Consider the following 24,568-nt stretch of genomic DNA (forward strand, 5'->3'; position numbering starts at 1 on the left):
AGCAGTATTATGCTCACTGCTATATGCATAAAAAGTCAAACCTATATTTAGTATTTAAACAGAATAATTAAGAAAGCCAAGACAATAATTAAAACACGTAACACATTACAGTAATTTTTATTTATAGACATTAGGAAACAATCTATGACATATTTTATTACATACAAGCATATTCCTCTTATAAAAGTATTGCGAAAAATGATTCCTACAATCATCAAGTCCCGTAATAAATAAACTTACTTGTCTAGTACTAATTTATTAAAAATACTGATTGTTAAGTACATAGCACTAATACGAGTTGTAATGATAGAAGTAAGATGACACTATAGAAGCAATTAATGATAGATTGTTTTTTTTTTGTTATTACTACAGACAGTCATAATATATATATATATACTTCGAAAACCTAGGTTTCCTAGTTTTTATGATTTTTAAAGTATCATGATATTTCGTCGCGATAGTGTGATCCATACGAATGAGTATTATTAGCCTCAATATCAAGCGTATTTTGTTGTAGGAAGAAACCTTGAAGAAATAGTATACCGATGCCTCATTTATGCTATTTAATTTTCGAAATATTTGGGAAAAACCATAATTTGAGTCAATACAAATATATGGGATACTATTTATTATAATACCTACAGACATTTCATGTTTATTATATTTATTTTCGCAGTCTGAGCTGTTACAATTCTCGGTTCAAATCTTTATTTACAAGTATACACTTCAACAGTCTTCACGCACGTGTTGCACTCGACATGGCAACACCAATGAAACTTGCAGCCACACCGCTCCTTGACGACCATCCGCTTGGTGTTGTAGCCGCGACCGCAACATAGCAACGAGCAACCGTCTATGCCCGCTGATGTCCTGTTACATTCGCGGCCCGTTGTTCCGGGTGAGCCCTGGAGAGAACAATATTGAATTTTGCGAATGAATTATTCAAAACAAGTGAATTACGACTTTATTTGCACAGATAGGTATAACCATGGTATAACCTTATTATAATGGGGTATTCTTTGACTCGATACGTGTCAAAGCCTCATGTCGTTGGAAAGGATAAATTATTAGGCATGACGAAAGATTTTCAAAACCTCTTCCATAATGTGTGTATACGTTTATTAAACAAGAAAAACCCTATATTTCGCTAATATACTTAAATTTAACGAAGATAAAAGCTATTTTTCAAAAAATATTTATTAACTGTGCCAAAACAGCTCACAGGTGTCATGGCGTAGGCGTGACGTCACTATTACGTAAATACGTAATTATCTGTATGCATAGCGAAGCAAAATTAAACAAATATTTAATTATTAAGTATTATAGAATCTAATTTCAAAGTTTATAAGTGGTGTGCAGTATTGCAATGTGAATCTACATAAAAATAATACCCAAAAAAAAGTATTAAAGAGAAAATAATATGAAATGATTGTATAAATTGGACGGAGAGAAACCCGAACCATATATTCGTGAATTCGCAATTATATTTCTGTTCTGAGTCGATAAAGCATACGTTAAAAAATAGAAAATAAATAAAAATGCGTATTCTCAACATATTCATAACAACAAAATATACCTGACGCGAAGCTGTTTACATAGACGTGACGTCACGCGTGTTTTAGTCAAGATGGCCGACTGCAGAATTTCAATGTTTTATTTTATTGATAATCTCATTAATCTTAATGTTTTTACTATTTCTAAGTGACTATTTTTAATTTATTTATTATAAATTTTCCCTTAAAAACACTAATTCGATCATTTATGAATACTGTCGTCATGCCTCGTTTAATTATCTAATTATTCGTGAATATATCAACACAGTAATAAAAATTTCACTGCGACTAGATGTTATCCTATAAATATCTATCTAAAATCAGTCAAAAAGCACACAACACGAACTCTTATTATCTCCCTATTTTATTAACAAAATCTTTTCATCATTGAATACGGAATACAATAATGAAGATTCATAGAATATTACCAATGTATCGTTCTTCACACAGTAATTAGGCGAGTCCTCCAAATATACGAGATCTTGCGCGGTCGGCAGGCTGTAGTTCGGATTTGTGAGACGCAGCTTCCCGCGTCTCGACACCTTCACTTCTGTCGCACCTTCGTATTTGTCTCGTAAATAGTCACCTTAAAAAAATACGATATCAAAAAAAAAGATAGAGATTTATTTAACCAGTCATTAGGTATCATTAGATGCTTGTAGCAACGAACTCTGTCCATGGTCTCGTAAGTAGAAGAAATGAAATGCCTGCCAATTCAAAACAAACCATAGCTGTTTACTTATTGAGGAAGGCTATAGAGGAAAGCTACATACGATCACGCAATAGCGAAAGAGGTGTGCCGTGTGGATCAATTAAAAATATTGCAAATATACCTAATCCTTTTAAAAGTAGACGAAGCTGTGCCCTCTGCGAAGCTATGTATGGTAACTAATAACTATGTATTTAGTAATATTCTGTGCTAGCTATGGCAAGATAGGAAAGCTATGGTGACATTACAAGTTACAACTCACTACGACGACTACGACACAAAATATTTAACTGTCTATAATATACTAGCGGTCCGCCCGGCTTCGCCCGTGGTACCTACATGTTTTATAGCCTATGTTGCTCAGTGAAGATGCAGCTTTCTAATGGTGAAAGAATTTTTGAAATCGGTCCAGTAGTTTATGGGTATCATTTAAGCTATCACCAATTTAATTAGTTTTTTGTTTCTTAAATAATAAGGTTTGTCCTCAAAATAGTAGATCTGTCACCAAAATGTAGTCACCAAACAATGCAAAATCAGTTCCACAAATAAATCACCTAAAATCCTGAGATATAAGGTCTAGTACCAAATAAATGTTTTTGTATGTATTATAATAGGTGTGTCCTAATAAGTATTTAAGCAAACTAATTTAAAGAGATCACCAATAAATCATATTATTATGTTACTAGAAAATTGCATTAAGTTCAAATAAAAAATTAGGGTTGTCATCATCGTTTCAACCAACTATCCACTGGTAGTATAAATTATATTTAAATAAAAAAAATGTTGTGTGGTTTTATGAAACCACGGTAAAAGTGAAACTGTTCGAACGGTTCCGAACACTGCTTTGTGTAGCGCATGTCGCGTGACGGTCGGCTGCCGAGTAGGTATACCTACTCGGCAGCCGCGATACACGCGACATGCGCTACACAGACCAAAAAGTTTGAGACGATGTAATAAAAGTTTCACTTTAAAAATTTTAGCAGAGTAGTAAATAAAACAATTAAAGTTAAAATAATCAATATTTATTGTTAAAAAACAATAATCACTGAATAATCAGCGCTGGTTTGGATTTCGAAGGGCCCCTTTTTCTTTTCTTTTCTGGCCGATAATATTCGCCCCCTTTTTCTTTTCTGGCCGATAATTATAGGTATATATAATTTTTAAAGCGCGCCAATTTGTCTCCGCTCCTTTGATCATTTTTTCATTAAAATTATAAATTGATGTATTAAATTGGTAACGAATACTATTAATTTAATATCTGAACGAAATAAAATGTTACTACTGTATTGGTGACAAAATATCAAATAAAAAGGAGTCGCAGTCAGGGATCGATAATCGATTTATTTGGTGACAGATCTACCATTCTGAGCACAGAGCTATTATTTAAGTAACAAAACTGTTATTATAAGAACGAAGTTTATATTCATGTAATGCAATATAATTTTATTGGTTATCGATCTCTTATTTTACACATATATTAAATTATCATTAAGAGACATCGTTTTATATAATAAATAAATAAATAAATAAATAAAATAATTTGATAATTCATACCTGGAAACAATTTTTGTTTATCTGAGAACGAAAATATTTCGTGATGATAGATCTATTTATTAGGTGATAAAACTTGATGACAAATATAAAGTTTGGTGATAGAAAATATAGTTCCCGTAGTTTATGCGTGAAAACCATACATACATAATTACAAACCTTTCCTCTTTATAAAATTACTAGCATTCCGCCTGCGGCTTCGCCCGCGTTTTCAAAAAAAAACCCGCATAGTTCCCGTTCCCGTGGGATTTCCGGGATAAAACCTAGCCTATGTCACTCAGAAATGATGTAGCTTTCCAACAGTGAAAGAATTTTTCAAATCTGCCAAGTAGTTTCGGAGCCTATTCAATTCATACAAACAAACAAACAAAAAATCAAACCTTTCCTCTTTTTAATATGTATTTGTATAGATTAGGTGACATAAACAGAGTCGTTCTATCCAATTATTTAAAACGGAAACATGTTCTAAACAATGCTAAATAAATTATCATTAAGAGACATCGTTAGGTGCATTAGCCGTGGTTTTACATTATGTTATTTATTATACTTACGTATTCAAATTAAAAACGCGTAATAGTATTTTAATTACAGATAATAAATAAGACTTCCCGCATGGCGGATACAAGCAGTCATCGAATTAGTTAGAAATTAGAATCAATGAATAAATTATAGTGAGATATATTGTGACACGGCTATTTATTTATACATATTACATACATACTAAAATTATAACATGGTAAAGTTTGTGACTTTGTGAGTTTGTTTGTAAGAACTTAACTATGGAACTAATGTACCAATTTTGGTATTTCTTTTACCAATAGAAGGAACATTTTTCTCGATTGATATCAGATAGGGGTTTGTTTTTATAAGTTCCTGTATGATTTAAAAAATACGGATATTAACCTTTGGCCTTTAGAAGTTAGGTTACTAATACATTTATTATTATGAATACAATAGGTATACAATTTTAAAGTGATCGTAAAGTCAGTCAAGATGTAAATTAATTTGGTCGTAAAAATATTTTATTTATCTGTTTGTAGAATAAGACTTTAAATTAAAATCTTACAAATGTAGGTAAATGGACCATAACAATATTATGGCTCAACGACTCTATATCGACTTGTTACATTATGAAAGTGATTGATATACGTACAAAATTTACTACTAAAAACTAAGGAATTAGAATCATATAAAATATATGTATATTATTTACAGAGTCCCGCAATCATTATAAATGTAGCTTTGTCTTGTTAGTTTTTCTTGTAGGAAATAGCTAAAACGAATATCTACTAAGCATTTGAATGCATCTTATAATATTATTTATTCTAAGTACCGTAATACTGAGGACAGTAATCCACAGCTATTGAATTAATATAGTTGACAAAAGTAACATAACAAGATAATATGAAATATCGTATATATTTCAGTTCCATTTTCTATTACTACAAATAACACAAAAGTAAACCAAAGACGCACTTTATCACCATCTATAACTCAGCCAATTTAATGTAACGAAAACTAACGTAGTGGAACTCTACCATTTCGCTGATCGTGTCCCAAACGAGCTTGCATTGTGCACTTGCTCCGAGTAATGAGGCGATTTGTCCTCCTGTCAGATCATGCTGCCCTGGTACCGGGAGGGATAGATCGATATTTTTAATTTCGATGTCCTTTGTTTTTTTTTTGTTTTCGTCTGTTACGATTCAGATTTTTGTCCGTGAGACGTGAGTATAGATTTAAAAGTAGGTAAACAGTAAATGCCCGGTAATCGTTTTGTTACATTTTCTAAAATTTTTACAGTTAACTTATTATTATAATCAAAGGGGATACAAGCCCCACGACCATCTTCTTTTCTTTTGCTTTAATTCTCTTTTTGCTTTGCATCTACGTACCTACTGTGACTCAAGATTAATTAATAAAGAAGAAGACAATTCGAAATAACAAAGGAAACAAAGCAAAGCCAGTCAAATTTATTGACTCCAAATTGACTCGATTCTGAACTCGACGGCTATTGAAGAACTAATGAGCATCATTATTTCTCTGTCGACTCCCATGGAAGCAATTAATTTATGCACCGTGCGAAAATCATTTTTGAAACTTTAATATTATAATATATTCGTTACAAACAAGATATGAAAATTATTGTATTTTTTAATTTTTTTTTAATTTTTTTTAATTCATTAAGGGCTGATTTTTCAATCCTTGGTTAAAACTTATTCGTCGAATAATGTATAAAACTACCATTGTAATATTATCTCAATGTTTTAAAACATTGAGATAATATTAATATGGAGACGACACCGCCTACATCACTTATGTTCCGCACAACATACGCTATATGGCGTATGTTGAGCGGTTTTTTTAATGGTTTTAAAGTGAAACGCATCAAATATGCCTTCGTGTGTGTTACGATATTGCACAAATAATACAAATAATACGGAAAAGTGCAAAGGAATAACTTTCATCGGTAAGTACCTAACTAGATAATAATTTTTAAAACTTAGTTAGAGCAAAAAAATGGCGCACAGATTTTGTTCGTGGTGTCTCCTCCATACGTAGTAATATTATCTCAATGTTTTAAAATCGTATTCTAAGTATTTGACAGTTTATGTGACATTTTAATATGATCGTGTAATAGCCAATAGGTATTTATATTGGACGGATAAGTTTTAACCAAGCATTGAAAAATCGGCCCTTAAAATAATAGAGACTCTCGTACAATTTGTCCATCAAATGCTTTAATGCTATTAATTACGAACAGTTATTTTTTATTGTAGTACCTACCTACTTTATATTTGAGTAGGTAGGTATTCAAATAACCAATGGTTCACCACCTCTTGAAAAAACAATAGTCTAACCCAAAAATTACGGATGGTAACTTCATAGTGCAATAGAAGATAGACACTAATTCTTATCTATCAAATAATAAATAACGATGAGCTAATTTATAAGTGACATAAATGCTTACCAATTTCTCTGAAAGTAGCGAGTTGTTGCCAGCACGTGATGAGGCTGCAGGAGCCAGAGACGCCGTGACACTTGCATGTAACCCTCGACTTCTTTATGACGGCCTGGTAAAAATAAAAAATTTTATTTTATAATAAAATTATAATAATTTTCACAAATATAGAAAAAATATTTAAAGTTTTTTTTAATTCCCTGACTTGACTATTAACTTCATTGTTTTTCATCCATATTAATTATAAATTAATGTTTTTATACAAAGAATGCAGCTCTAAAATAATGCATATTTGGGGCCCATGTAGGACATTATTTATTATTTACATAATATTATGTTATTTATTTATTTATATAATATCATAATGTCTTTAAAAAAGTAAAGGATAGTACATAATATTTAAATATTGCTTGTTGTATTTTTTTCTCAATCGTCATAACAGTAACTAAGATCAATTTGCAATGTCTTGTTTAAACATTATCTAGGAAAATATATATTCTTGAACTCTATAAGCTAGAAACTAATTTATACCGAATAATACTATTTCAATGTATCCTATAATTTATGCTAAGTACGAGGGACACTAATCCGAAATGTCGACGGGAATCCTTATAAATGTGCTGATATTATGACTTTAGCAAAACATATTCTTATTAAATATATGAAATTGCTTTAAAAACAAATCCTATGGACTTATCTCTTAATTTATTGCATACTTGTACATTTTTTACATTCTTAGGAGCTAGCATAGAAACGAATAGCGACGTGGTCTACTTTTAATAATAATAAATCAAGCATCAATTCATTGATTACAATTCTTCTAAATTGAAATGAATTTGAAATATTCTATACAATATGTAAAAGTTACAATACTGTGTATTTAATTTATACTCGAAATTAATAAAGCTTACAGTATAAGCACAGAATACATAGTATAAGCATAAGAATTAAGACCGATTTTTTGCTCTATCTTTTTGAAAGCCCTTGCGCTACACTTTCATGAGCCTTGGAGATTATTTGTCTAATTATTTACACGAAACTGATAGTTATATACTTGATATACGGTTTACCGTCTTCATGTTAAGCAAAGCTCATCATCATTTGACACGAGAAGTCTTTGAGCTTGTGAGTTGTGAGCATTCTTTGTTTACAAATAAGGCAAACAAAATAATACGTCTGTTGGTTTAAATAATTTTAATACAATATTTTGCACCTTACCCGTCTTCCCGCCTCGTTGTTGTGCCTGTTCATAAGCTGCCGCCCCTGTTCGCGGCTCCCGCGTTTCACTTTCCGCTCGCGCTCACGGACATCTACGAAGCCTTCTGTAAACCTGGTACAATCATTATTTTAATAAGCTGTGGATTTTTTTAATCAGCTCATTAATGATAAGTATCTAGAATCAAAATGTCATAACACATTAGCATAATAATGTAAATTTGATTTAAAACTTTATTTGGGAGATATTAAGGTCCAGTTTCACCACAGGCGTATAAAATCTGGCCATTGCAATTATTGGGACCACCGAAAAATTTAATACAAGCGCATGAATTAGTGACTTTTTTCAGAAATTGTGTAACTTCAGTAAGCTTTTACCGCACTTTGTTTTTTGGTGTGCGATTAGTCAACATTTTTTGACGTAAATATTTTTATTTGTAAGTATAAATAAAGTATATTTTGTCATGTATTCCCGATTTAAATAAAATATTAAATTGTTATCTGATTATTTATGATTAGAATACCTAATTAATTATTTTCACGGCTATGCGAGCCTTGGTACCTGAAACATTTTCCGAGCGAGACGGAAATATGGAGGGTTGGATGCAACAAGCCACGCCTATTTAGCCCCCAACCCTTAACTACGATATCGATTCCGAGAATTTAGCTTTGGAAAAGCTTTCACAATATTAAAACTTTAATTTGCATGACTTCGTATTTTACAAATTTATTATCCACTATTTTCTTTATGAAAGTACCTATAGATAAAAATATGTATTATAAACATGATTTTTCCCTAATTATTTATCAGCATACCTCCTCAATGGTTGTGAGATCCTGGTATCAAAGGCGGATTTAAGCTCGCTTAAAAAGGTTAACCGGGGTTATCCGGGTGAAATCCGATTATCCGGGACTCAGAGAGATTGTGCAGTGAAAATTTTCATTCATAAATTCCTTGGAAATTTTGTATGTAAAAAGTCAACGACGTCTAAAAAGTCTCATGTAGTGGTGTTATATTATTAATCACATATTATTTATTTATTTATTTTCGGTTATTTAAATTATTTGATTTTACTATTATAACCGTGCTTTTTTACAAACATTCACATTGTAATCAAATAATATGATATAAATGGGCGATAATAAAGGTAGATATTTTCGAATAGGTATATCAAAAAAGCAATTTTGGCAAAAGCAAATTTAAAATTAGTTAAAATAGCTTTCTTATAAATAAGTAAAATTTCTTCTAAAGAAAATTCCAAAGAAGCGTTCCCGACCCGCCACATTCCTTAGAACCTTCTAACAATTCTTGTTCGCCTGGTAATAAAAATACTCGAATGCGGGAAAATCTCCTTTATGAAGTAAACGGCGTTCTCCCCGTTTCCCAACATATTTTTAACCATTCTTTTCCAAATTCCTAACATTCCTTAACTCCTTTGCTTCATGCTACCCTCATGAAGAAAATTCAAACGGGCAAAATATTGGAAAAGCTTTTTTAAAGTGCCCCTCCTCTATTCACGGTAAAAAACCTTCGCTGTGAGGGTTGGCACAAAATATAATAATTTATATGAAAAATATAACTTTTTTACTTATTCTAGAATTATTAAAATAGGTAGAGATAAACTACGATAACATGGCGCGCCCCTCCATAATTCAAAACGTTTGAAAGTATTTGTGAAATTCATAATAAATAATATAGATAATAAATATAATATTATAATAAAAATTAATAATTTAATTATTATATTATTAATTTATAAATAATAATAATATAATTTAAATATTTGTATTTCACTACACACATTGAAACAGTAATTTAGAGGGGCGCGCCATGTTATCGTAGTTTATCTCTAATACATATTCGATTTTGGAATCCCATCTATGCATTAAATGTAAAATTTTATTAAGACTGCCACTTAAATGGGCTTGTTCTGTCAAAGTCAATTAGATCTAATGTTTTCTTCATACAACCTTCTTCACCTTTAACAGCAAACGCTTCATTTAAAAAAATGTGTGCGTGTGCTAGTGTACACACGTAAGAAGTGAAACTTCTTTATTACCTTTTTTTTCAAAAAATAATTTACTATATGCAACTTTACAGAAATACGTCGAATCACGCGTGGTAGAGATAAGAAAAAGATGACGCGTAACGGAAAAATGTTACACTAAATATTTTTAGAAAGAAGTTTCACTTCAAAAACTTTACAACTTAGTTTAAATTCATTATTATGAGATCTATTGTTATAAATAAATAAATTTTTGTGTGTTTCACATAGGACGTAGGACACGTGTCCACGTAGGACATTTTGCTATCATAATATTTTAAGCGCGTAGATGTTCTCATCCTTTTTTTCAGTGAATGTCTTTGTACTGCCCACAGAACACTAGTACTCCTAGCGGAGGTACTGCCCATATCCATAGAATTTTTTACATGAGCAATGTATGGTTTGAGTCTACTGTCGCATAATGATTTACGTCACTACGTGTACAGCGTGTACTACGTGTATGTTCATTGTTAATACGATTAGACTTTAGAATATTGTTCATTCCTTCCATTATTCATTTTGTTACTGGCTATTCTGTTAATTCAAAAATACGTTACAATAGCATATACTTTTGGAAGAGTACGGGATAGACAAAAAAATCTGCCAAATGTAGCAAATACCTAACAGAATGAAATATGACCTCTTTCATGGGACACTGTGTATCCACTCGTCTATGCAAAGTGAATTCATCTGTGGAATTCATTATGTATTTAAAATCACTTTCATTTAACAGTTATTTTACTAACAACAATGAATTCGCGTCATCGACTCAGCCCTAAAAATGTTTAGTGGTGTGTGTGAAAACATTAAACTCCACCCACTTCACGCACTACAGACAGAGAAAACCTGTTGTAACGTTTCCAATGGAATTTTCTCATTTTCCTCACTACTCATGTTCTCCCAGTGACATAGGAGAAAATTTTCAGCATTTCAGGCGAATCGTCGTGTCTACGAGCTGTGGAGTAAAATTTCAGACATACTCTCCCTTTGGATACTAATGGCGTACTGAATGGCACATTGGAAAATTGATATAAAAGACCGATACGAACTCCGAACTACCAATTTCCGCTAATATTCCCAATGGGTTTATGTTATCCTGGTAAAATAACCTCAAAACTTTGACTCTTGCTCCAAATTCCATTCATTGCGCATGTCAAAATACAGTCGATCAGCCAATGGGATGAGTCGGTTCGTAGTGATAGTCCATTGAATAAAAAGTTCTAGAGTGCGTGAGTTAGTAACGTAAGATGTTTCTTCGGAAACATGTCAAGAGTCCCTAGGTAATAAACATACTAAAACCCCGGGCCACTAGGAGGAGCCCCGGAGTGGGGGGAGGGGGAAAATGGGTCCATTTTTTCATTTTTCGCTTAAATCTCAAAAACGGTACATGTTAGAGAAAAACTTTCAAGGAAAAGTTGAAAGGCCATAAAATTATCTACAAGTTGTACCTGAATCATTTTTTCCTATATCCTACCGTTTCTGAGTTATACCGTATACGCAGTAAAACATGATTTTGGCTCAAACAATTTCCACATCAATCGATCAAAAAATATTTCTGTCTTCCAAAAAACTCAAAAGTGCAACTTGTGACCGGTACTGATAGATTGCTCTTAATTAGGTCTATAATTGGTAAAATAAACACATTCCTCCATGGAAGCCTTTAGGAGGAATCGATTGTCAAAATATTATATTATGGTAGTTTGAGTTACTGAACTTGATCTTTTTATTTTTTTCTTCCAAAAAACTCATAAGTGCAACTTGTGACCGGTACAGATAGATTGCTCATAATTGGGTCTATCATTGATAAAAATACCAGATTCCATCACGGAGGCGTTTACGGGGAATTGAATTTTATTAGGGTAGTTACGATACTTGAACTTTTTTTTTTTTTTCTCCAAAAAAACTCAAAAGTGCAACTTGTGACCGATACTGATAGATTGCTCTTAATTAGGTCTATAATTAGTAAAATAAACACATTCCTCCATGGAAGCCTTTAGGAGGAATCGATTTTCAAAATACTATATTAGGGTAGTTTGAGTTACTGAACTTGATCTTTTTATTTTTTTCTTCCAAAAAACTCAAAAGTGCAACTTGTGCCTGGTACTGTTAGATTGCTCTTAATTAGGTCTATAATTGGTAAAATAAACACATTCCTCCATGGAAGCCTTTAGGAGGAATCGATTGTCAAAATACTATATTAGGGTAGTTTGAGTTACTGAACTTGATCTTTTTATTTTTTTCTTCCAAAAAACTCAAAAGCGCAACTTGTGACCGGTACAGATAGATTGCTCATAATTAGGTCTATCATTGATAAAAATACTAGATTCCACCACGGAGGCGTTTACGGGAAATTGAATTTTATTAGGGTAGATACGATACTTGAACTTTTTATTTTTTTTCTTCCAAAAAAACTCAAAAGTGCAACTTGTGACCGGTACCCATAGATTGCTAATAATTAGGTCTATCATTGATAAAAAAACCAGATTCCACCATGGAGGCCTTTAGGAGGTATTGAATTTTATTAGGGTAGTTACGATACATGAACTTTTTAACTAACTACCCTAATAAAATTCAATTCCCCGTAAACGCCTCCTTGGTGGAATCTGGTATTTTTATCAATGATAGACCTAATTATGAGCAATCTATCTGTACCGGTCACAAGTTGCACTTTTGAGCTTTTTGGAAGAAAAAAAATAAAAAGTTCATGTATCGTAACTACCCTGATAAAATTCAATTCCTCGTAAACGCCTCCGTGGTGGAATCTGGTATTTTTAGCAATGATAGACCTAATTATGAGCAATCTATCTGTACCGGTCACAAGTTGCACTTTTGAGTTTTTTGGAAGAAAAAAATAAAAAGATCAAGTTCAGTAACTCAAACTGCCCTAATATAATATTTTGACAATCGATTCCTCCTAAAGGCTTCCATGGAGGAATGTGTTTATTTTACCAATTATAGACCTAATTAAGAGCAATCTATCAGTACTGGTCACAAGTTGCACATTTGACTTTTTTGGAAGAAAGAAATATTTTTTGATCGATTGATGTTGAAATTGTTTGAGCCAAAATCATGTTTTACTGCGTATAACTCAGAAACGGTAGGATATAGGAAAAAATGATTCAGGTACAACTTGTAGATAATTTTATGGCCTTTCAACTTTTCCTTGAAAGTTTTTCTCTAACATGTACCGTTTTTGAGATTTAAGCGAAAAATGAAAAAATGGACCCATTTCCCCCCTCCCCCCACTCCGGGGCTCCTCCTAGTGGCCCGGGGTTTTAGTATGTTTATTACCTAGGGACTCTTGACATGTTTCCGAAGAAACATCTTACGTTACTAACTCACGCACTCTAGACCCCCCTTGGAGGGACTCATTCAATGGACTATGAATGTATTGGCAGGTTTACTAAAATGTGTATGTGTTGTACTTATAAACTTGTATTACTTTTTCAGAATATTTCCTTCATCGCCCGACGATCTGAAATTTTGGAAATGGAATTTGGTGCCGTATCGAAATTACTGAATTTCTTTAAAATTTATAAAGTTATAAAACTTTATACAATAAGAAATCCAGTAATTTAGTATCATTCAAATCATGTTTTTTTTACTTATTATGGTCGAAATAATTATGAACATAGTTTATAAATTAGGTACCTAATTTTTTTGAATACGACATCAATTTTTTTTTTTAATATGAGCTACTACGGTCTGTGGTAAGTGGTTTTAAAACATAAAAATATAATATTTTCACAGAGTGAGACTAAAACATTAGTACATAAGTGTCGAGAATATGTTTTATATTATTTAAGTTTGATAAATGATTTATCATGTAATTTTGTAGGATCTATAATGATCGTCGATCAAGACTCTGAAAATTGTAATTTTTTAATGTAAATAACCTATTTCATAATAAATTGCTAAATATTATTACATAGTTTTCAATAGTTAGATAATATTTTTATATAATAAGTACTTGATTATCTTCTATAGTTTTCATAACAAAATAAAGTATTTTTCAGTGAAAAGTTGTGAGGAAAATGCTTGTAGGTACGACTTCCACCTCTTACGGTATTGAGGAGCCCTAGTACTAAATCTGTCTTCTACCATGCTTTGATATGAGTGAAGACCTTCTGACAGCTCATTTGTGTTGTCAGGTAGGTAACAAAAAATTAATTAAACAGGTACAATGGTAGAAATAATGTTTTTAATCTAATAATTTATTTATTTACCGTTTGCTAACATCAAACAGGTTATAAAATTTGTCCCTTTTGGAGGTATGAGAATACGATACGATATATTTCAAAGATATTTGTCATTAATAAAAAATAGGCACAGGTACGGATAAATATTTAATTTAAAACGTTTTTTTTGTAAAAAACCGCGAATCTGAAGAGCTCAGGTGAATTTTTACCTGTCTTACATCTCACCTGAATACCAGGAAATCATAAATGTAAAGGTGTAGTATCTACCTTTCACGTTGAATTTTCACAAGCGCGACGTGAAATTCAGGCAGGTGAATATTTTCTCTCCCTCTGAGAAAGGTACTATTGAGTCTGTAGTAATATTCTCATACATTGACACAACAATGTATGAATCGTCAGTTGGATTTGGTTTTGAGTTCGAGTTCTCGGGGAGAGGTTTTAGTAGTTGCATCCGATGAGGCGCTTGTGCCTGTGGACGTATACCATCCGCCACTTGTAGTAAGTGTCTCTTCTTCATTGGAGCGTGTTGGTCGTTACAGTGAGCACTCTGATTGCAATATAAAACCTCAATGGAATTTCTATAAGGCAAATTATCACGCACTTTATTCTAAACTTGCAGAAGTTGATTGGAGTGCCCTGTACGCGACCAAGGACGTGGACGAAATAATTTCGTATTTCTATACTGTTATAAATAATATCTTTGAAGAATGTGTTCCGAGGAGAAAACATAGATCTGCTACGGCACGCTCATATCCCTCGTGGTATACGAATAGCATAATAAAGGATTTAAAACTGAAAGCTAGTCTTCATAAGAGATATAAGGAATCCAAAAAAGATAGCGATTACCAGGAATTCTCGTGTTGTAGATCGCGAATTAAAAAGTCAATAGACACTGCGTATAAAAATTATCTAATTAAAATACAGAATCAATTTGGACATGATCCAAAATCTTTTTGGAGTTATTGTAAATCGATATCGAGTTGTGCTAGGGAGGAGGTTATTTTAAAAAATGGTAATATTTTGACGAATGTGGAATGTGCCAGAGAGTTTGCAGCATTCTTTAGATCTGTTTACACAAGTGAGCCACCCCAGTTAAATGTAAATATGGCAGTAAAGTGCGCCTCAGGAGAAGAGTACGCCAGCACTAGAGTACATATTGATGCGTTTAGTTTAAAGGATGTAAAAGAAGCACTAGCGTCTCTTAAGCCAAAACGATCGGCGGGTCCCGATGGGATACCGGCGTTTCTTTTTAGAGATTGTAGTGGGATACTAGCGAAGCCTTTGCAATATATTTTTAACACTTGCATGCGACTCGAGACCTTTCCGGCTCAATGGAAGGTTACTAGAGTCATTCCAGTTCCTAAGGGAAAGGTTAAATCGGATATCAGTGGCTACAGACCAGTGGCTGTTTTATCGACACCGGCTAAAGTATTTGAAGCTGCAATATATCGTGCCATGCAGAAGCAAATTAGTAGTCTGATATCTGATGCCCAACATGGATTTTGGCCTGGTCGTAGTACTACTACTAATCTTCTAAATTTCATGTCAAATGTTGTGCCTGCAGTAGATTCTGGTCATCAGGTGGATGTTGCCTACTTTGATTTTAGAAAAGCATTTGACACTGTCGATAATGATATTTTATTGAATAAGCTGGCTTTATTGGGATGTACACCGCATCTTTTAAAATTTTTTAGTAGTTACTTAAAGGATAGACAGCAGTATGTTGATTACAAGGGTTGTTTATCTGACTCATATTACACCCTATCGGGAGTAAGCCAGGGTAGTAATTTGGGCCCTCTCGAATTCATAATAATGATAAACGATCTGCCGCAGGTCATCAAGCATGGAGTATGTTTATTATTTGCAGATGATCTTAAATTGCTGCTCGAGGTAAGGGATAAAATGGATAGCGAAAGGCTCCAGCAGGATATAGATAGTATAGTGGAGTGGAGTCATCGGAACAAGTTGTATTTTAATGTAAGTAAATGTTCCATCATTAGTTTTACTCGCGCACGGGTACCTTTAAATTATGAGTACATAGTGGATGCGGCGCCGATACGAAGAGTTACAGAAGTACGGGATTTGGGGTTGAATCTCACGGCTGACCTTTCGTTTCGAGCACATATTACGCAAATTTGTAAAAAAGCATATAGAAAATTAGGTTTTGTACTCAGGCAGTCACAGGGGTTCACCAACATAACGGTAGTCAAAACCTTATACAATAGTCTTGTCAGAAGCTATTTGGAACACAGTGCGGTCATATGGGCACCGCACGAAGCAAAGTACACGGTTATGTTGGAAAGAGTACAAAATAAATTCATGCGCCACCTGTACATGAAGCTTTATGGCGTATATCCCTTCTATCCCCTAATGTATCCCACACTGTTTGTACTGGGCATGGTGGGGTACAATGAGTTAAGGGTAAGGCGCGAATTTAAGCTGGTGGCATACTTGGTGGGGGTTTTAAGGGGCAAAGAATACAATCCCGGAATATTAAAGGAAATGTATTTAAAGGTTCCAGACCACTATTTAGAAAAAAGAATCTTACCCAATATACTGTATGTACCAGTAGCGAGAACTAATCTATTAGCCAAATCGCCTCTTATTTGTGCATTTCGTACAATTAACGAATTGCACAATATAATAGATGTGTTTTCTTGTAGTTTGAGCGAATTTTCAAAGGTACTACTAAATATATTATGCTATCAGCAGAAATGTTAAGTTTATGAATTATTGAGGCTTAATAGGCTATTATTGTGTTACAACGTGTTTATTTTTATATTTTTATGAGATATGTTTGTTTTTCTTAATTTATAAAAGAACTCTGTCGAATTAGGTTAACCTGTAATGATAGTTAGTTCTATGGGTGTGTGTAAATAAATAAATAAATAAATAAATAAATAAATAAACAATGGCAGGGTAAAACGAGTAGGAAAATATAGATTTTCTGGGGTGTGAAAGAAATAGCAATCATCCCACAAGCGCACTTTGTATCCGAATTTCCCATTTCCCCAGGTGTGTTGGAGAGGGACAAAATATTATTTTCACGTGAATGGAAAGGGAAAGCGTGGATGTTCCCACAGGAATTGACTCTGAAAACAGGTAAAATATCCCTCTTCTATTTTATGAGATCCTAGTAGACAGGTATAAGGTGCGTCAGGTGGTAACGCAGGTAACCAAGGTTTAATTAATTACCTTACATATAACGTTTATTTAAGTAATGGACGCATTATAATCCATAAATAATGAAAAATAATTAAGTTCATGATACTTTCATACAATAAAATATCTACTCTTTACTGTTTGTTTCGAAGTAACTCAAAAATTACTCGATCGAGTTTAAATTAATAATTAATAATTATTATATTACCATTACAAAGCTAGAGATAAACTACGATAACATGGCGCGCCCCTCCAAATTACTGTTTCAATGTGTGTAGTGAAATACAAATATTTAAATATTATATTATTATTATTTACTAGCGGTCCGCCCCGGCTTCGCCCGTGGTACATATTAATTACGTTTTCTCTACATAAAAACCATCCTCGTACTTCAAGGAATATAATAAAAAAAGAATTATCGAAATCGGTTCAGCCGTTCTCGAGTTATGCGCTTACCAACACATTTTGCGATTCATTTTTATATATTTTTATAATAATATAATAATTAAATTATTAATTTTTATTATTATATTATATTATTATATTATTTATTATGAATTTCACAAATACTTTCAAACGTTTTGAATTTTGGAGGGGCGCGCCATGTTATCGTAGTTTATCTCTACATAACGGCTAGTACTAATACTAACTACTAAATAAAAAAGTATACAGATTATTTTCATGAAATTCCTATCCCCTATAACCTACTATCACATAATACGTACTTATACCCATACTCCAGATCGTCCCCACAGCCGCCCCACACCCAGTCGGTATGCAAATGCCTCGGCCTCGCCGCGCGGCTGCACCCACAGGACGCTAGCCGACCGTCGCGACAAGCTCGCGATACGGCTAGAGACACGCCCGCTGATGTGATTGCGTGGGTGAACGCTGTTTCTCTGGATGCTGTGAAATAACCTTTAACTAGACTTCGTTTCGTATATGCATAGAATACTTACTTTGTAGTATTCCTAAAATAATAATACTTAATAGTACTAAAATAATAGTGAGGATAATCATGGTAATGATGTTTGTTACGTATGTCATGGCAAAAGATGCTGGATTTTTGTGTTAGTAAAAATATATTTAGGTATACCGTTTGTGCACGTAAATATTTGGTCATATGGTCATATACAATGTTTTAGTCAAATTGTTGATAATATTTGTTTAATATTTTTAGTTTGGCTCAAAAAAATATACAAGAAAGATATAAGAGTACGGTCTACTTAGTTACTACATATAAGAATTAAGTTGCATTTTATTCTACGCAATACATGAAAATTCAGTATGAAAACATCTAATGTCGAAATTTACCATTCCGGGCTTTCTCCTATATATTCCATAGTTTAAATCAGCTCACTAATAAATCCTTCACTTCTCATTGTCTCCTTGACTCTGATGCCAATTCTCTTTAAATTAAGCGATTATAGAATGAAGGTTGGAGGAGAAGATTAAAAATAACTTATTTCAAACTACCTTCACACTAACTTATTTTTTTCAGTAATATTTTATAAGACTTTTTAAACAAAAACAAACAATAAAATATAATATAAGTAGGCTATTAAATATTTATTTCATGGACATGGATACAGGATAACTCCAAGTTAATAAGAAGCACATCATCTTGAAGCACATAATATTATGTCAAAATATGTCCATGTCAAAATACTTCATTTAATTACCACAAAGAAATGTAATGTTGACATTACTTGCAAAAAGTTCTCATTCAAACGATATTAACTCGGAATAAACATTTAAATAAGCAGATAATCCAGCTTGGCCGCACTTCAAGTTACGAGAAATAAAACCAAAGTATAAATCACTTAGAGTCGACACTGTGTCGACATCGCTTAAGTGAGATTTATGCTTCTTGAGGTAAGCTATGGCTGCACTTGATTGTACGCGATTCTAGTTTATTAGTTTTATTGTTATAAGGATAAAAATAGCTTGTAGCAGGGTTTTGATGGCACGTTTGGGGAAATAATTCAATTTTTTTTAGTAATTACCACTTACAGAAAAATAACGCGTAAATAATGTGTAATAGAGCAGATTTTTTTATAAAATTTAAATAATCGGGTTTGTAGCAGCATCTAAAACCTGGGAATAAATACACACGTTTTGAAAGGAAGCATATTTTGATAATTCATTAAAAACTACGCCTAAGTCCTAACTAGGAATATATGAATTTAGGGAGCCTATGATTTTTTCTAACAAGCGCTATAGGCAGCAACTTTATTTGAAACATCTATTGCAGGCTTACCAATCAGTGTCAAAGGGCCGAAGACAGTCTCATCCCCCGTCACAGTACAGTTCCACCTCCGAGTTTTGAACTGATACTGGCATTCAGTGATGCCCTGTCGAACGCCAGCGCTGACTGCTGGCATGTGGTCCTTATGCCGCCGGCATATGCGTCGCTGGCCAGGTGTAAGACCATGGATTCTGGCGCATACACGAGATTTTTCAGAGAAAAGGTTTGGCTGGTTCGACCATTCCTCGAATTCTTGCAGGCCCATGTTGCTGAAAAAAAACACGCTATTTTTAAGTACAACTCAAATTGTAAGCATATCTAGTGGGGAAGTATATATACGATTAAATATTTTAGTCATAGCATTAATAATGTGATGCGACTATAAAAATAATTATCTTGTGACCATTCAAATAATAAAATGAATAGTTATATAAGAATACTAGCGGTTCGCCCCGGCTTCGCCCGTGGTACATATTTCGCAATAAAGGGTAGCCTATGTTCTTTCTCAGGGTCTAAAAATTATATGTGCCAAATTTCATCAAAATCGGTCCAGTAGTTTATGCGTGAAAACCATACATACATACATACAAACCTTTCCTCTTTATAATATTAGTAAAGATAATATTGTAATTGATTTATATGCATTTGTCAAAGAGATTAAAAATATCAATTATTAGGCGTAAAATGAATAAGGTTTTTATTCAATATCTACTGTATACAATTACTTCATTTGCATTGTTTTTAGTTCGTATGCGAAATTACGTTAGCTTGTATACAAATTCAACGTATTTTTAATACGTCCTTATAAATTAATATACATATTATTATAATTTGGGAAATGTTAATGACTTTATATTCTATTCTATAATTATTATTCAGTGTAATCAGTAGCATTGGGAATGTAAATATTATTTTAAATGAACATCAATCACCTTATCTTTAAATGTTTGCTTTCAAAATAATATATCTATTTCTATTATTCTAAGCCATATTGTACTTTCCCGTTTACACCAGATTTTGAAGTAAATCTAGTAATATAAAATATCTCTGAGACTAATATTTATTAAAAATGTATCTATACTTTAGCGATAGGATAAGATACCTTAAAGGGATCTTTCGTTTTAAAAGATTTGATACAATTTAACATCAGTAAAGAGGTCTGACCACATTCCTAAGTAACTTACACCTTAGGATATCAGCCTAATGGCATATAATTAAATATGAGATAACGTTACATGGAACTATCAGAGTGTTTAATAAATCTTCTTGGAAATGTAGAACGCGTTAAGGCGAGTATTAAAAATGGGTGTAATTTTGTTTACACAACTGTTCTGATGTTAAAGAGAAATTAAGGAAAATATACAGACTTAATAATTTTTTGCTTGTTCATAATTATTATTGTGATATACCATGAGATATTTATATTTTGATAAACTATACAGTTATTATTATTTCTATTTAAAATTACCGTGGATGTTTTGACTACATATATCAACCCGTGTTTAGTCTAGCAAACAAGTTCGTTTTTTTTCTTTCAAATACCGTAACACGGAAGTAACAAAAAATACGTTTTCCTGATGTTAAAAAGCAATTTATAATTAAAAAGTAAATTGATTTTATAAAAACTGGCCTTGAATATACCATCTAAACAAAAAATTTAAAATTATTTCACTAGTGTTTAAATGATAGTGTAATATAATTGGTCTAATAAATGAGTGTTTTAAATTATTTTGATATAGGTACTTAGTTAATATTGTCACTGATTTTTTTCTCGAAATTATTTAAAGTATAGTCTAGTTTTTGGCACAACATAGGCATTATAATAAATTTAATTTTATCAAATAATATATAGGGGGACAAAATCAAAAAGCCATTGTACAAATCTCACTTTTTAATACTTATACAGGATGATAATAATTAAATAACAAATAAATTAAATTAAAAACCTAATTTCTCTAATGGCACAAAATACTTTCACTAGTACCAGGGTCACATGACTGCCTAGTATCTTCCATAGATCGTCACCGTAAAGTTAAATCCATTGCCTCTCTGGCTCTTCAACTTGATTTTCGCGAAGCGTTGTCCGATACCTCCCGCTGAAATGGTCGGGTAGCCACCAGTACCGTCTCTTTCATTGTCCTTGATGTAAATCGCTTTGATGTAGGCGAAGTTATTTTGCCCTGGTTCTGGGTACTCGATGATACTAGTTCTTACAATGAAGGGGAATCCATATTTGTATTCATTTTGTTTGAAAATGATGACGTCACCGTATGTAGCCTGGCCGAGAATCAAGTCGTGGCTCTGAGCGCTCGCGGCTGCCACTAGGCAAAGCAAGGTGATAAGAGATAAGAAACGCATTTTGTTTCGTTCGTTCGTTAGCACTGAAGTGCTAATGAAATTGTATTGTTTTATATAGAAAATGTCGGTTTTATGCAAGAGTGAGTCACCTAGAATGAATAATTGCATTTTGTACATGAACAAATTGTTTCACTGTATTGATTTGTTTCTGATTACACGGATAAGACTGACGTAATAACTTAAAACTGCTGTGAAAACTGAATATACACATTACATTCATAAAATTATTGTAATGGTATGCTTGAATATGTTCATCAATTTGTTCATTAGCAACTGAAAGCTGAACTCGTAATAAAATAATGTCTATAAAATAAAAGGTAATTCTAAGCCATTACATTAAATTGGACTAATGTGATCTTTCAGAGCATCCAAAAAATTAACTGATTAAAATTATAAAATTTTCAAAAACATCCTCTCGGGTAAGAATGACAAATTAATTAAAAGTTCAAAATTCATAATGTGCGAAAGGCCAAATTATAATAACTTTAGAATGTAAATGTAACACACGTCTTATCGCCCCAGAATTGCGAAAATATGCGGGTTCGAATCCTGTCTCGTGATCAATTTGTTTTCTATTCTTTAAAACTTTATATTTATAAAGCATTTGAATTCTATAAAAAACTAAATACCAAAATCTAATTAAACAATTTCAGTAATTACAATTTTCAGTACACCTCTTGCATAATGCGATCCAAGTAAACATTCTAATCGTATATCCATCAAACGAAGCCATCATATGACGTTACAGTGTCACGGCAAACAAACAAACAAAACACGAACATTCTACCTTACATAATCTTAATTTTCTTAGAAATCTATTATCATATTGTTCATACCTGTGGTTCATACCTTATTATCATTTTACGTGAATAGGTATTTATTATCCAGGAAATACTGCATACATTTCTTCACAGACATATTATACTAGTGGTCCGCCCCGGCTTCGCCCGTGGTACATATTTCGCCATAAAAGGTAGCCTATGTCCTTTCTCGGGTATCAAAATATCTCCATACCAAATTTCATGCAAATTGGTTCAGTAGTTTAGGCGTGATTGAGTAACAGACAGACAGGCAGAGTTACTTTCGCATTTATAATACATATTAGTATGGATTTGTCTGTGCATTTCTTATTAGGGGAAAGACAAAACGATGACGACATTTCAAAGTATGTATACATTGTTTTAGTAAAAGGTCACCTATTCGATTATTTTCAGCTCTATATTGCGTCCTATTTTGTGTCTTAATTACACAAATAAAGACTGAAAAAGGTTATTAGGTGAGTTTATTGTTAAATAAAATGTTTGCTTTAGATATTTAAATCATTCTCAAATCACAATCTACTTATGTTTGGTATCCTTAAATTGCGTATGCTTTAAATTTATATACGCAGATGATTAAAAATATTATTACATTTTCATTTTTCATTTTAACTTAACTACGTCAATCCAACATTCTTTAATTTACTTTTTTAAACTTATAAAAATACTAAAATAACAAATTTGACGATGTCGCTGTATGATCGATTATAAATATGTTTTTGTTTAATTTAACCAAAATAACTGTGAGTAATAGATAAAATTATGCCCTCTTTAACCTAAGGAAAGTACCTAAGCTGGGTATTCACCTTAAAATCTAACAAGATATTTTACTGCATATATTATTATGTGTAACTAGCTGTGCTCCGCAGTTTTACCCGCAGTGCTCCGCTCCTGTTGGTCTTAGCGATATCATATTATATAGCCTTCCTCGATAAATGGGCTATCTAACACCGAAAGAATTTTTCAAACCGGACCAGTAGTTTCCGAGTTTGCGTTTGAACAAACAAACAAACTCTTCAGCTTTATAATATTAGTATAGATGTTAAATTTTCCTCGGTCCATTTATTATTAAAACACGTGAGAAATTTCAAAACGTTTTATAATTATTATCTGACTTCATTACTTCCTTAGTTCTTGGACTCTTACAATTATCTATGTTTTAATTTCTATACACACATTTATAATATTATGTAAATGTAAAATTGTTCATGTACTTTTCGGAAGAACGTAAGATACACTATCTTGAAGCATCAATGTCATAAGAAGGAAGTACAAATTGAATGACTAATTCTTACCGTATAATATGATGTCAACAGGTAAAATAACAAGGTTTGGCGTTATACATATTGTAAATACTGTCGTACGTGGAAAGGTTTTCGTGAACATATTTGTATTTTATATGTTTAGTTTTTATTTGATTGGGCATAGGGTATGATTCATTAATAGGCTTGGCAGGTCGCGGACTGCGCTGTTTTATATTGCTTCCTTATCTATTTTTCTGACTCGATGCATCCAAGTCGTTATCTTGTACCTATATATACGTACAAATACAATGTGTACAATAGTTGTGTGTGTAGGAAACTTACAAGCTACTATAAAACTAAATTTGGACAGAGGCAACATCAGTTTTTACCCAGAATGAAACAAGCTTAGTAACGAGTGCCCACTTCTCAAACCATCACTTTTGCTAAAATCGGTAATGCCATTTGAGGAATATTAAGCGTTATTGAACAATCGAGAATATAATTAAT

At 32.5% G+C, this 24,568-nt stretch overlaps 2 protein-coding genes across 2 annotated transcripts in view; both read right to left on the minus strand.

Annotated features, from left to right (window-relative positions):
- Window positions 1-137: 137 nt before the first annotated feature.
- LOC149898575 (protein Wnt-5b-like) overlaps window positions 138-24,568 on the minus strand; it is a 42,836-nt gene continuing 18,405 nt past the window's right edge. The window contains exons 2-7 of the mRNA XM_090114934.1: window positions 19,654-19,910; window positions 18,119-18,299; window positions 7,991-8,102; window positions 6,782-6,884; window positions 1,982-2,139; window positions 138-905 (exon numbers count right to left, since the gene is read on the minus strand). Of these exons, the coding sequence (XP_089971060.1) occupies window positions 708-905; window positions 1,982-2,139; window positions 6,782-6,884; window positions 7,991-8,102; window positions 18,119-18,299; window positions 19,654-19,910 (1,009 nt within the window). The 3' untranslated portion in view covers window positions 138-707. The remainder of the gene's footprint in view (window positions 906-1,981; window positions 2,140-6,781; window positions 6,885-7,990; window positions 8,103-18,118; window positions 18,300-19,653; window positions 19,911-24,568) is intronic.
- Window positions 21,515-22,034, minus strand: LOC149898576 (putative salivary secreted peptide). Its single transcript, XM_090115063.1, has one exon. It carries the CDS (start codon window positions 21,997-21,999, stop codon window positions 21,643-21,645), a length of 357 nt encoding a protein of 118 aa, XP_089971189.1. The 5' UTR covers window positions 22,000-22,034; the 3' UTR covers window positions 21,515-21,642.

Source organism: Colias eurytheme, chromosome 22 (assembly GCF_061535395.1).
Source record: "Colias eurytheme isolate Ceu_HAF_F1 chromosome 22, ilColEury1 Martin Lab GWU primary, whole genome shotgun sequence".
Taxonomy (NCBI): Eukaryota; Metazoa; Arthropoda; class Insecta; order Lepidoptera; family Pieridae; genus Colias; species Colias eurytheme.